Raw genomic sequence first — 13,947 nt, 5'->3', positions numbered from 1 at the left:
CTTAAGGAACACCAGGAGCTTTCAAATCACAACCTGCTGTTACTGTAAAGGCTCTTTTCAGACCGGTCAGTTTTTGTATTGTATACTGGGATGTGAGGTGCAACTGGTTAGCGGTCTTATGTTTTTTTTTATCAGCTTACCAATTACATTTGCTCTGGCAAGCGTCAATGGTGGAGATGCCGTACTTCTGGTAAAACGTGAGAACATAAGGGAAACTCCACCAAATCCCATCCCCAGCAACAGAACTTCACAAACACAGACATTTTAGTATTCCAGAATGATGAAGGGCTTTTTAATTACTTCATATACTCGTCCCGTAGTATTATAGAAGTGTAGGAGTACAGAAGGGGTGTAGGACATGGGGTGGTGGGAATGGAATTCACGGGAATGCCTGCTTGGACTAGCATGGACCTAACAGGCCAAATAGTTTCCCCTTGTATCATAATAAGTAAGTGAAGTTAACTCATTCTAGCAAATATTCTACTGCATGTACATCTGCCCTTATTTGAGACCAACATTGTACTCTTACCTGTGGTCTCTCCTGTACACTTGTTGCAAGACATTGCAACAGAGCAGAGAGACCTTGGGGTGCAAATCCATGGCTCACTGAAAGTGGCTACACAGGTAGATAGGGCGGTAAAGAAGACTTATGGAATGCTTGCTTTCATTAATGGAGGTATTGAGTACAGGAGTCAAGAAGTTACGATGCATCTCTATAGAACTCTAGTTAGGCCGCATTTAGGTTATTGCGTACAATTCTGGTCACCTCACTACAGGAAGTATGTTGAGGCTTTAGAGAGGGTGCGGAGGAGGTTTACTAGGATGCTGCCTGGATTAGAGGGCATGTGCTATCAGGACAAACTTGGGCTCTTTTCTCTGGAGTGGCAGAGGCTGAGGGGTGATCTGTTGGAAGTGTATAAAATGATGAGGGGCATAGATAGGGTGTACAAGCAATATCTTTTTCCCATTATTGAGTGATCCAATACCAGAGGGCATGCATTTAAGGTGAGAGGGGGTAGGATCAGAACAGACATCAGGGCTACGTTTTTCACTCAGAGAGTGGTGGATGCCTGGAATGTGTTGCCTGATAGGGTGGTGGAGGAAAATTCATTGATGGCTTTTAAGAGGGGCTTAGATGGGCACATGAATGAGAGGAAAATGGAGGGATATGGGCATTCTGTAGGAAGAAGGGATTAGCTATGTCAGCACAACATTGTGGGCTGAAGGGCCTGTTCTGTGCTATACTCTTCTATGTTAACATTACAGCAATGTGTGGCGACTCACCGTCTAGTCGGGCGAACCGGCTCGGCAGTCGGGTCGCGCGGCGTCAGAGCGACGAGGCCCAAGATGGCGGCGGGCCTCGTCTTTCCGAGCGACGGGGAGAACCCGCGCGCGGGAAAGTCCTGATGACGTAGGACTTACGTCATTGCCGGTTTTTTTGGGCGGGAGTTTTTCTCCCTTAAAGGGCCCGCACAAGGCGGGAAAATAAACCAGTTCTGTTTGGCAATCCTCCGAGTAGAGTCTTGTTTTATTCCGCGGTAGCAACCGCTACATTGGTGACCCCGACGGTCCAAACGGCTTTTGGACCCGCGAAATGGACGACAGCGCAGCAGCCAACGCAGTGGCCCTCAAGCTGCCCACCTTTTGGACACTTCGGCCCAGCGTCTGGTTTGACCAGGCCGAAGCGCAATTCCACCTTCGGCAGATCACCTCCGACTCCACGAAGTACTACCATGTGGTTAGCTCTCTGGACCAGGAGACAGCCACCCAGGTTGGAGACTTCATCCAGTCACCTCCGGAGGAAGATAAGTACCCGGCTTTCAAAGATCTTTTGATCCGGACCTTCGGCCTCTCCCGTCGTGAGCGTGCCGCCCGCCTGCTTCATCTGGATGGCCTGGGGGACGGATCCACTTTTATTTTGGACATTGGAGGCAGGGAACAGGTTTTCACGGCGGACCGCCTCAAACCGGCCCATTTGGATCTGCAACAGCCTGTCGAGGTTGCCACGCCACGATGCAGAGGCTGCCCCCCTAAGCGGCAGCTGGCACAGCCCACGGACCTTGGGGACTGTCTCGCTGGTTCTGGGGGGGGGTTGTGTGGCGACTCACCATCTAGTCGGGCAAACCGGCTCGGCAGTCGGGTCGCGCGGCGTCGGAGCGACGAGGCCCAAGATGGCGGTGGGCCTCATCTTTCCGAGCGACGGGGAGAACCCGCGCGCGGGAAAGTCCTGATGACGTAGGACTTACGTCATTGCCGGTTTTTTTGGGCGGGAGTTTTTCTCCCTTAAAGGGCCCGCACAAGGCGGGAAAATAAACCAGTTCTGTTTGGCAATCCTCCGAGTAGAGTCTTGTTTTATTCCGCGGTAGCAACTGCTACAAATGCATATTAAAGAAATTATATTCATTTGAATTGGTTAACATAAATTACCAATAAGGCAGAATTATCTGGAGCATTGATGAAGTCTAATGAGCTAAAAGCAGCATTGGAATAGATCACATGCAACACCATGATCTACAGCACCATTTTTTAAATACTTGAAAAATATAAGGTTCAACTTTTCCCATGTTGTGTGCAAGATTCATTCTATTAGAATAGTAGTTAATCACCTATTTAGATTTATATCATTAAGCCAAATTTTGTGTTGGCAAAGTACTGAACTGCAGTGAACTCAAATGAAAGAAGATACAGTACCTGATACTAAATGTCTGCATGAGGATATATTTTCAATGTAATAAATATTTGTTATAAAGTAATAGGAGTCATACAGCATGGAAACAGGCCATTTGGCCCATCATGTACGTGCCAGCCATCAAGAACCTATATATACTATTTCCACTTTCCGGCACTCAGCCCATAGCCTCATATGCCATGATTCATCTAAATACTTCTTAAATGTTCATCTAAATACTTCTTAAATGCTTTGATAGTATCTGCCTCCCTTACCCACTCAGATGATGTGTTCCAGTTCAAAACCACCTTCTTGGTGAAATAATTCTTCCTCAAGTCCCTTTCATATCTTCTACCCCTTACTTTAAACCTTTGCCATCTAGTGTCTGTGCCCTTCATAATTTTGTATGGCTTAATCAGGTTTCCCCCTCGGCCTTCTGCACTCCAAGTAAAACAAACTCATCCTATTCACTGTCTTCTCATAGTGAAACACTCCATCCAGGTATCATCCTACTGAACCTCCTCTGCACCTTCTTCACTACAATCTTATCCTTTCTATAGTGTGATGACCAGAGCTTCACTCAGCACTCCAGCTGTAATTTATCTGATATTTTATATACTTGTATCATAATCTCCCTGCTCTTGTATTATTTGCTCCAGCTAATGAAGACAAGTATCCTGTATGCCATTTTCATTATCTTATCTACTTGTACTGCTGCCATCAGGAATCCTTGGATCTGTACACCAAGATCCCTCTGTTTGTTCCTCAGTACTTCTATGATCCTACCTTCATTGTAGATATCCTAGCCTAAAAGTCCTCCCAAAATGCATCATCTTACATTTTTCAGGATTAAATTCCTTCTGTCATGTCTCTGCCCATCTTGCGTTCTGTGGCCGAAGACAAGCTCCCCACTATCAACATTACCACTGATTATGTGTCATCTGTGAACTTACTAATCATAACTCCTATATTCACATCCATATCAGTGCACCACTGGTCACAGATTTCCATTCATATTAACAAGCCTTGAACATTACCTCTGCATCCTATCACCAAGCCAATTTCAGATTCAATTTGCCAACTTGTCTAGGATCCCATGGGTTCTTATCTTTTGGATCAGTCTCCCAAGTGAGACCTTGTCAAAGGCCTTACTGAAGTCCATGTAAAGAACATCAAGTGCACGATCCTCATTGCCACACTTGGTTACCTTCTCAATCAAGTTAATCAGAATTTCCCCCTAATATTTATCCTACTACTGGTGTTAGACATTAAGAGAATTAAAGTACTGAGGAACAGGAAGGGTCAGAGATGGAAACACCAGAACACTGCATGTGCAGGAGCTCAATGTATTTTAAAGCTAATACTGGGAACAATTAATACAGTGTTGTTGTTCGGACTATAGATCTGTGAATTTGCGTTACGCATTACAAATGGAAGAGTGCCCTCTGATGTTGTTCCTATTGCTGTGAGATATCAGATTATAATCACATGGGTCAAGATAAAACAGCTTCTGCAACAACAGATAGGACTAAATCTGGGAAGTGATAATGAGGTAAAACAGTTTACAAGTTATTTACTGATTTGTTTGATTTGCTTTCTGATGTTTCTTGATGGGTTTCATTTTGACTGTAGATGAAATGAATCACTTTGAAGATTAGCTGTTTGAAATTATTTTCAGTCATCACAGTGGAATGATAGTTGAAACTTTAAGTCAATATTCTCCTGGCACTGACCTGGCGCATTGTGGGGATTATACATGGGATGTGGATTGTGCCATGATGTATTGTAGCATTTAAGTGCACAAATGCTATTAGCCCATTAGGCATAGAATGATCAAGGGTAATTGGGGATTTAAAGATAGAAGTGCTATTAATGACACAACTACAAGCCCATGAGAGAGAAAGCCAATTACTTTTTTATTTGCAGGAGTTGACCCTGAAATTTTATCTGTCTGGCTTCAGATAATGTGTGATATGGTTTCAAATGAATTTATGCCAAATTCTGCAATTTATTTGACATTGACTTTCAGATCTATTTAAAAGTTATACTTACTTTAGATGAACTTCTGCACCTGTGTTGTAGCTAGATTAGGTAGTTATCTTAAGTTGCAGTATGGAAGTCCAAATCTGCTTCTCAGGGAGTTGTTAATAGAATTGTTGTTCAAGTAGTAGCTGCAGGAACAAGGGAGGAAAATGTCAGTAAGACAAATGTATATGTGAGTATGGATTGATTGTGAAGCTTCTTTTTCTGTTCTATTCCAGATGACATGGTCAGAGAAAAGACCTGATGTAGAAGAAGCCCAGGTGAATAACAAGTGGTTGTCAAGGAGGCTCTGATATTTCCCTTTTACTGCCACATTGCAAAAAGGGAAGAGGGGTGGTAATGCAATCAACATAAAGTATGCCTTTATAATTTTGGTTTGTCTTTTAAGATGGAATAGTTGCTCAGGAATCAATAGCATAAAGATTCTAAAAGGATACTTTATCCCTAAATTGTTTTGACAATTAATATAAAATTGAGGACAACGCCTTCTTTCATTCCTTTGCATATAACTTCTGTATCCATCTATAGAGAAATAATTTATCAGACCAGTTGTTAGTTTGCTCCATGCTCCATGTGCTCCAAGTTCTTGCGTATATGAAGTCACGTGACAAGATGATGCCTCATTTTCCCAGCCTGCGCTCCAAAGAAAGAGATTTGTGATGATCCTGTCAGATCTAAATTGACGTGAGCTGTACTAGCCTCTGCATTCAACATATCATATTCAGCCTTTTGCATTATAGTCAGTGATATGATGTGCTATCACCAAAGCTATCTTCCCCTCATACTTAAGCATTCTGAAAATATCATTCCCTTTGAATTGTCCATTCCTGGTCCACTCTTCTGTCATCCCCACCTGCTTACCTTTCTGTGTGAGTGCAAGAGATGCCACTCAAGGCCCCGAACTCAGTATGACCTCAGCAGTTCACTTGCACTTCATTCAGTTTAGTATTTTCTGCTTTTGATGCATTCTCCTCTAAAATAGTAAGATCAAAAGTAAGTCTTTTCTACTCAGAAGCATAACTGTGCATTTGGTCACTTTAATTCATCAAGCACTTCAATTGCTACTTTAGTTTGTCATCCCACATTCACATCTTTGTTATTGGCATCCTATACTATTTGAAGAAAATTTGTGAGAAACGGCACTACATATTTTGATTAACCTCTGAACACCCTTTCAAACTCATCTTTAATACTCAATATTTTCAGACTATAAGTTAATTCCATTTTTTGAACACTAAATGCTCAAGCTAGTGTTACAAAATCTCCTCTAGACCCATGTTTTATTTCTTTTGGTTAGCCTTTTACTATCTCCTTTTTCCATGCATCATTATCCCTTTTGTTATTTAACTTATTACTGTTTGCCACTTCATCATAATCATTCCTGTTAGCTCTTACCTTGCCTTTCCATTCACTCTGCCTCTGTGCTGTGCATAGGCCTTCCCTGGGTTATGAACACCTGATTTATGGACAGCCCATTCATACAAATGGGAGGGAATTTTGATCTTGGCAGGATGTGAGGATGGAGGTCATTGTCTGGTGGAAGCTAGGATGGCCCATTGAATGTCTAGTGGAACTTGGAGAATGGGATGGGTTCTGATGGTAGTCACCGAATACCACTGCAGGGATCTTCCATTTGCAGGAATTGTCGAGTTGTGGCTGGAGGCTTGGCAGATATTGGGCAGGGAAAAGCAGATGGTAGGTCATACAAGGAGAGGACAGTTTTCAGGGGCTTTTTACTGGTTTTTTGGGCCTGGAAGTAGCAGTTCTGTTCATCCCAGTCTCCTCAAATGGCATTGTAAAGGCACTTAAAAACTATCCACCCTTTATCCCTGTGCTTGCTTACTTACTTAGGTTCTAGTTCAAGCAACATCTCTATTTAAAAATTCTCATTGTTATCTCTCTATGGTTTTGCTTTCTTTGAATTTTCCTCCAGTCCCACAGCCCTCCAGAATTCTTTAGGTCACTCCATACTTTAATCAGTCAACCTTTGGCTATCATGACTTCAGCTATCGAGGCCTGAAGCTCTTACCCTTTATGGCTCCACCTTTTCCAGCTTTAAAATCCCCTTAAAACCCTCTTTGTCCTACCTTTTGGTCATCTGTCCTTAAATCAACACACTATATATATATATATATATATAAAATATTGTGTGTGTGCGTGTGCGTACACAAATGGAAGTTTGTTGTTTAGCAGATTGGCTTCCCATCCATTATTCCACCTGTGGTAGGGTGGTTCAATTCCTGTTTCATATTGTTTGCATTTTAATCTCATCCATCCAATATTGGGAGTTTAGATTTCTTTCATTAACACTGTTTCCTTTCCCACATATGCTTCTTGACCTGATGAATAACTTCAACATATACTGTCTAAATTTCTGGTTTCCAGCATCTGCAATATTTTACCACTTATATAGTTTCTGTAACAAGTTTCCAGTTTTTGCATTATATTAAACTCAGATGAGATTTTAGTGTAACAGCTATGCAAACTAACACAAACATTAGATGGCCTCCTTTTAGTTCTCTGTAAATCAGAATGAAATAATTGACACTATATTGCACTTGAAATCTCATTTTGTTTGAATGCTTATACATGACTTGATGTATTCTTTATCTTTTCCAGCAAAGTAATGACAGCCAGAGTTCAATGGTCCAGGTTCTTATAGCTCTGGAGATGTATTCATGCAATAGCAACAGACTGATGAAATTTACTGTACCCAGTCTTCTTGAGGTAAACAATTGGTCTTGATGCAAAGATTGTGAAGAATAATTTTTTAAAAATCAATGTGTGGCGACTCACCGTCTAGTCGGGCGAACCGGCTCGGCAGTCGGGTCGCGCGGTGTCGGAGCGACGAGGCCCAAGATGGCGGCGGGCCTCGTCTTTCCGAGCGACGGGGAGAACCCGCGCGCGGTAAAGTCCTGATGACGTAGGACTTACGTCATTGCCGGTTTTTTGGGCGGGAGTTTTCTCCCTTAAAGGGCCCGCGCAAGGCGGGAAAATAAACCAGTTCTGTTTGGCAATCCTCAGAGTGAGTCTTGTTTTATTCCGCGGTAGCAACCGCTACAAATGTATATTTCAATACAAATTTATTATTCCATAAAGCAATGCTAGGTCTAATAAGAATGGTATAATGGTACCATCCAATGGTTCAAATTAAGGCAGCACAGTGGCACAGCTAGTAGAACCACTGTCTCACAGTTTCAGAGACCCAGGTTCATTTGTGAGCTCGGGTGCTGTCTGTGTGGAGTTTGCACATTCTCCCTGTGACTGTGTGGATTTTCTCTGGGTGTTCCAGCTCCCCCCCCCCCCCCACATTCCAAACGTGTGGGTTGGTTAACAGGCCACTATAAATTGTCCCTGGTGTGTAGGTGAGTGGTAGCATCTGGGGGAAGTTGATGAGAATGTAGGGAGAATAAAAAAATGGGATTAATATAGGATCAGTGTAAGTGGGTGGTTGATGGTTGGTGCAGACTTCATGGGCCAAAGGACTTGTTTCCATGCTGTATCTCTCTAAAGCAAGACTGAATAAGCTATAAACCTAGGTCAAATTTCCAGGATCTGAGAGACTGAGACTTTACCAGTGCTCACAATGTGTACAATGTCAAAAAGTGCACGACAAAGTATGGGTGCTTTGTGAGCAAATATTTCTTGTGCCCAAACTCTCAGTCAGGCTCCACATGGAAATCACTTGAAGCTATCACATAGGGCTCAAGGCCAGACTTGAGATTTGAAAGCCTAAAGAAGAAAGCTACTATATGCTGTTTCAAATAGTCCCCTGAAATGTGGGGTGTAGGGATTATCCCTGGGTGTTGTATAGTGAGATCCAATAACCTTTCCTGATTCAAACTAATACTCCAAACCACTGCTTCCTTTGGCCCCTGCTACAAATTCTGGCAGAATCAATGTCAGATTTCTGCTGCAAGCATGACCTTGGCATAACTGTTCAAATCACTCCCCCTAAGAATTTCCATGATTATATGTAAATCTTTCTTAATACAAACTATGTAAACATTTACAGTTGGAAAATAAAATATCAAGTTGTAACTGGACTGATAAACTGCTGGAGCTGGAGGTATGGACACGTTTGATGCAACTTGCTTACGTGAATAACGATAACCCCCTAGTAATGCAGTGTGCCCAGAAAGCATTTGAATTGGAAAAACTTGTTGCTCAATCTCCTGGTTTTAAGAAACACGAAAAGTAAGTATGAACTATTGTGTAATTTCTCCTTTTAAAATTATGACACTTTGGTTAGATAGGTGATTGGGCTAAGTAATTGTGATCCTGAATTAAACCAAGTTTAATTTAACCCTGGCCCTTAGAACACACCCACGTTTCATGACTGAGAACTTTTTTGTTTTTCATGTCAAGTACAGAGATGATGAAAAAAATCAAATAGTCTAAATCTTCCTGGGTTGAATATTCATTGCCATAAAACAGTAAGACTTATTAATGTACCCCAGCAAAAATATCTAGTGTCATAACTTGGTAGAAGAGCTAATAAAAAATGACAAAGGAAACAGGTATCTAGAATCTCAGTTAATGGCAGGATGTGAGATTTTAATGATTTAGAAAGTGAAAACAGAGATGTTGAATTAGATTCAGGTCAGGTTCAGAAAGGAAAATAGATTTGGACAGAATAATTGGGTTGGGAGAGGAAAATAGTCAGGATATAACTAAAAAATTAAAATAGTACCTTTTTGAAATATTGGAATTTAATATATGCAGAATGAGTTTGAAGATCTTGTTGTCCTTTATTATTATTATTATTACATTGTTAAAATGATATGTATGCTTTTAATCTTCACTAAATTTCTGCATCAAACTGTATAAGTGTTTAATATATATACCCAGCAAATAATATAAACAAAAACAGAAAATGCTGGAAATATTCAGCAGGTCAAGCCACAACTGTGGGAAGAGAAACAGAGTCAACGTTTTGGTCAGAGACCCTGCAACAGAACTGAAAAAGAGACATAAGAAGACATGTAGACATAAGAGACACATCTTTGATCAAAGACAAGAAGGGAAAAAGACACCAAGGAGGGTGAACAAGGCAAGAGAGACGGATAGAAATTCCATCAGAGAGCAAAGTAGAACTGCTTCTGGTTAGTCATTCCAGGAAGTGGCAGTGAAACAACTGCAGATGTTGGAAATTGGAAGCAAAAACAGAAAATGCTGGAAATACTCAGTAGGTCAAGCCGCATCTGTGGGAAGAGAAATAGAGTCAACGTTTCAGGTTGGAGGTCCTGCGTCAGAACTGAAAAGGACAGTAGAACTTGTTCAGGTTAGGAAGAAAAGTGAAGAACAATGAAGCTAAGGGTGAGATGACATTCTTGTGTGGAGCAACTGAAATTGACCAGTGTGAGTAGGGAATCTTTGGAACATGTACTAAATCTCTTCTCTCAAAAATGCTGGTTCATTTTCACTTTAATAGCAGTTTCAGTGGTTAGTGCCCTATTATCCAGCAAAACGTGGCCCTGTGTTACAGTAAAAAGGGTCAAATGTCAGATTTAGCATTCATGCCATGCTATTGATCATAAATAACTAAAATAAAACTTCAGCTTGTCTTCTCTTTTTTTCCTTTAACCTGTTTGCTTAAAATTAATTTTAATTTTATTTCTAGCCCATGCTATTTATTCCATAATTCTAGTTAAATGGAAGATTGCATCTCATCCTATCTGTATTTCTGATCATCCTATCATCCAATTTAGAGATTGCAATAATCTTATATGGTTAATAATGGTTGCCTAAAAATCATGCTATGGAAAAGGTTTTAAAAATATCATTAATTGCTAAAGTATTATCAGGAGCTGGATAGTTTCTGAAATCTGCCACGGGGGTTATAATGTACAATCAATCAGCACCTATTGCTTCCAATACAGGCAGCACACCAACTCCATGCTGTATGCTTATTTACAAGATTGCTGCCAGTATTAACCACACTGTTCATGATTCATCAGGGGATTGAAATTTGCAAGTGGATAGCATCATTTAACTTTTACCACTTATAACTTTCCTGTAGCTCTTAGGGTTGGGGGTGAGAAGGTGGTATTGCATTGCATATTCTCAAAGAAATTTCAAACTTGAGAGGTATATAAGGTTGATAAAACACAAGAGAGAGCTGGTTCTATGTTTTTTTTTCAGAGATTGTGCCAGAGGCTTTGGTGCAGGAGATGCAAAGTAGGAGAAACAGTCTATTTTTGTCTCTGTTTTCACCTCAGAAACTTGAGGTTGCCAGTTGTGCTCATAGTCAGCTATAGATTTCAGCAATTTTCACAGACTTGTAGAATCTGTTGCAATCATAAAACAACTCTCTTTTAAGGCCAATCTTTTAATCAGCTACCTTGCTCTGGCACTAGCTGGTCGCAAAGTGAGATACCGTGGATGTACTCATTATGAATCTTGTACTCAGATTCAAACCTCTAATTTATTCTGCATATAACTGCCATTATATCCCTTACAAGACAATTTTTATTTGAGGTTTCATTAATTTAAAACATTAATTTTGGGCAGAGGTTTTCTGGACACATTACTTCTGATAATATTACTGATTACTCACAATATAAATGTTGTAGAAAGATTAACAAATGTTCATGTGGGTCCCGTATGGACTGAGACAAGAGATACTATATTAGGGATTAAGGAAATGGTGGAGACTATTTTGTGTCTACCATCACAGAGAAAGATGGAGAAAACCATTCCAAAACTGTGGAAGGTTACAGGTCTAGAGTGAATGAAGAGCACAAAGAAACTAGCCTTTGTGAAAATCTAATACTGCTGATATTAATGGAAACAAAAGGCAATAAATTCCCAGAACCTGATGAAATGCATACTAGTGTTTTAAAAGAGGTGATATAGAGGGTAGATGCACTGGTTACTCTCTTTCAAAATTCCATAGATTCTAGAATAATTCCTACAGTGGGAATTCTAACTCCATGACGTAAGAAAGGAGGGAGAGAGAAAACAGTTAGCCTCACATCAGTCATAGGGAATTTATTATTAGGGAAGTTGTAACAGAGCACTAGAAATTTAATAATAGGACTGGGTAGAGTCAACATGGATTTATGAGGGGAGGATCTTTTGGAACATTTTGAGGCAGTAGCTAGCAAGCTAGTTGATCTGGTGTATTTGGACATTCAGAAGGTCTTCAATAAGATGCTACACAAGAGACGATTAAATAAAAATCAAGCTCACTGTTTTGGGGGTAATAGATTGTATGTTCTGATGATTGATTATGGACAGAAAACAGAGTAGGAATAAATGAGTTGTTTACAGTTTGTGAGATTTTGAAAAGGGGAGTCCTACAAGGATCAGTGTTGAGGCCCCAGCTGTTCATTATCCATATCAATATTTTATTTGAGGGGGATCAGAATCAGGTTTATTATCATGGTCTTTATATGTGAAATCAGTTGTTTTGCAGCAGCAGTACAGTGCAAAGACATAAAATTACTACCAATTACAAAATAAAAGGGCAAAAAAAAGGAATAATGAGGCAGTGTTCATGGGTTCATGGACCATTCAGAAATCTGATGGCAGAGGGGAAGAAGCTGTTTCTAAGTCATTGAGTGTGGATCTTCAGTTTGCGCATGTGCAGGCTGTGGGGTGAGGGGTGGGTGGATGCAGAGTCTTTAGGAGTTAAGTGAAGAGTCAAGAACATGGCAGATGGAATATAAATGGAAGAATGTGAGGTCATCTACATTAATATAAAAATAGTAAGGCAGAGTATTTAGATGATAAGAGATTGAAAGATGATGGTGTTCAGATAGACATGAGAGTCCTTGTGTACAAATCAGTGAGTTAATATGCATTAATATACAAATTCAGCAAGCAAATAGGAAAGCATATGCTACGTTGACCTTTAGTGTCGGCCATTTGAGTTCAGGAGTAAAGTCACTTTCCTTCAATGAGATAGAAACCTAGTAACTCCACATCTGGAATACTATGTGCAGGTCTGAAAGGATATACTTGTGAAGTTTCCCCAGACTAAATCGTAGGATAAAAGTAGAAAATGCTGGAAATATTCAGCAGGCAAGGAAGCATATGTAGAAAGAAAAACTGAGTTAATGTTTCAGGTCTTTGATGCTGCCTGACTTGCTGAATATTTCCAACTTTTACTGCTTTTTTGTTTCAGATTTTCATCATTTCCATTATCTACAGTTGTAATAACTTTGATTCTAGGATGATGGATTTGTTTTGTTTGAGGAGAAGTTAAGCAGACTGGGCCTATACTCTCCAGAGGGTAATGAGCCTTTACCCTGGACAGCTGTGGAGTCCCAGTCTCAGAGTGTATTCACAACAGAGATTGAAAGATTTTTAAATGTTAAGGAAATCAAGGAATATGAAGTTAGTGCAAGAATGTGGAGCTGAGGTTGAAGATCAGTAATGTTCTTATTGAGTGATGGAGCAGACAAGAGAGTCTGGATTGCCTACTTCATCTCTTTCTTACGTTCTTATGTCTAAACATGGAAGCTGTCATCATGTGTCATGCATATCATGTTTTTCTGCCCCAAATGCATAATACATAGTGAGGTCACCTTTGAAGGAAAAACTGGCTTTCCTTGAGTCTGTTGCTGAACCAGTTAAGCTACCCAGTTTGTGAAGTCAGGATACCATTTTAAAAGAAGAAAACAATTTTAGGAAATAATTGTTGATTACAATAATTATGAATTGGAAAATAAAGGTTTCTTTGTGTTTATCTAGGCATAATTATGCAGTTGAACATGAATTGCTGAGTGTTGTTGCCTGTATCCAAGGGCAGAACTTGATGAAGACTGGAGCTGGAAATAGCGAAATGCATTTTGCTGCAATCAAAGCATTTGAACTGAGTGCAAGGTAATTTTATCTCAAAGCAGAACAACTGTGCATGCTGACTTTCATCATAAAGTCTTGGTTTAACTCAATTATTTTAAATATTAATAAGTTTTATTAGTTCACAGCGTCAGAAATAACATGCTGATAAGTCAATAGAATATGTAACAGTACAACACAGTAACAGGCCCTTTGGCCCACCATGTCAGTGCTGACCATGATGCCAATCTGACTAATTCCATAGTTCCATGGTGTATATTCCTCTATTCCCTGCCTATTCATCTGTCTATCTAAATGCCCCTCAAACTTTGCTATTGTATCTGCTTCTACCACCTCCCCAAGCAGTGCATTCCAGACAACCACCACCCTCTTGCCTCGCAAATCTCCTGCAAACATTCCCCTTCTTATCTTAAACCTATGCCCTCTAG

The 13,947-nt window shown here is 40.3% G+C and overlaps 1 protein-coding gene across 1 annotated transcript in view; it reads left to right on the top strand.

Annotated features, from left to right (window-relative positions):
- LOC127576921 (cilia- and flagella-associated protein 46) overlaps positions 1–13,947 on the top strand; it is a 172,335-nt gene that overhangs the window by 62,115 nt on the left and 96,273 nt on the right. Inside the window, exons 20-24 of the mRNA XM_052027745.1 lie at positions 4,071–4,220; positions 4,930–4,971; positions 7,331–7,438; positions 8,727–8,908; positions 13,412–13,543. Of these exons, the coding sequence (XP_051883705.1) occupies positions 4,071–4,220; positions 4,930–4,971; positions 7,331–7,438; positions 8,727–8,908; positions 13,412–13,543 (614 nt within the window). The remainder of the gene's footprint in view (positions 1–4,070; positions 4,221–4,929; positions 4,972–7,330; positions 7,439–8,726; positions 8,909–13,411; positions 13,544–13,947) is intronic.

This window comes from Pristis pectinata, chromosome 12 (genome assembly GCF_009764475.1).
Source record: "Pristis pectinata isolate sPriPec2 chromosome 12, sPriPec2.1.pri, whole genome shotgun sequence".
Taxonomy (NCBI): Eukaryota; Metazoa; Chordata; class Chondrichthyes; order Rhinopristiformes; family Pristidae; genus Pristis; species Pristis pectinata.
Note: the sequence above shows the minus strand (reverse complement) of the source record. Positions and strands in the feature narration are given on the sequence as shown.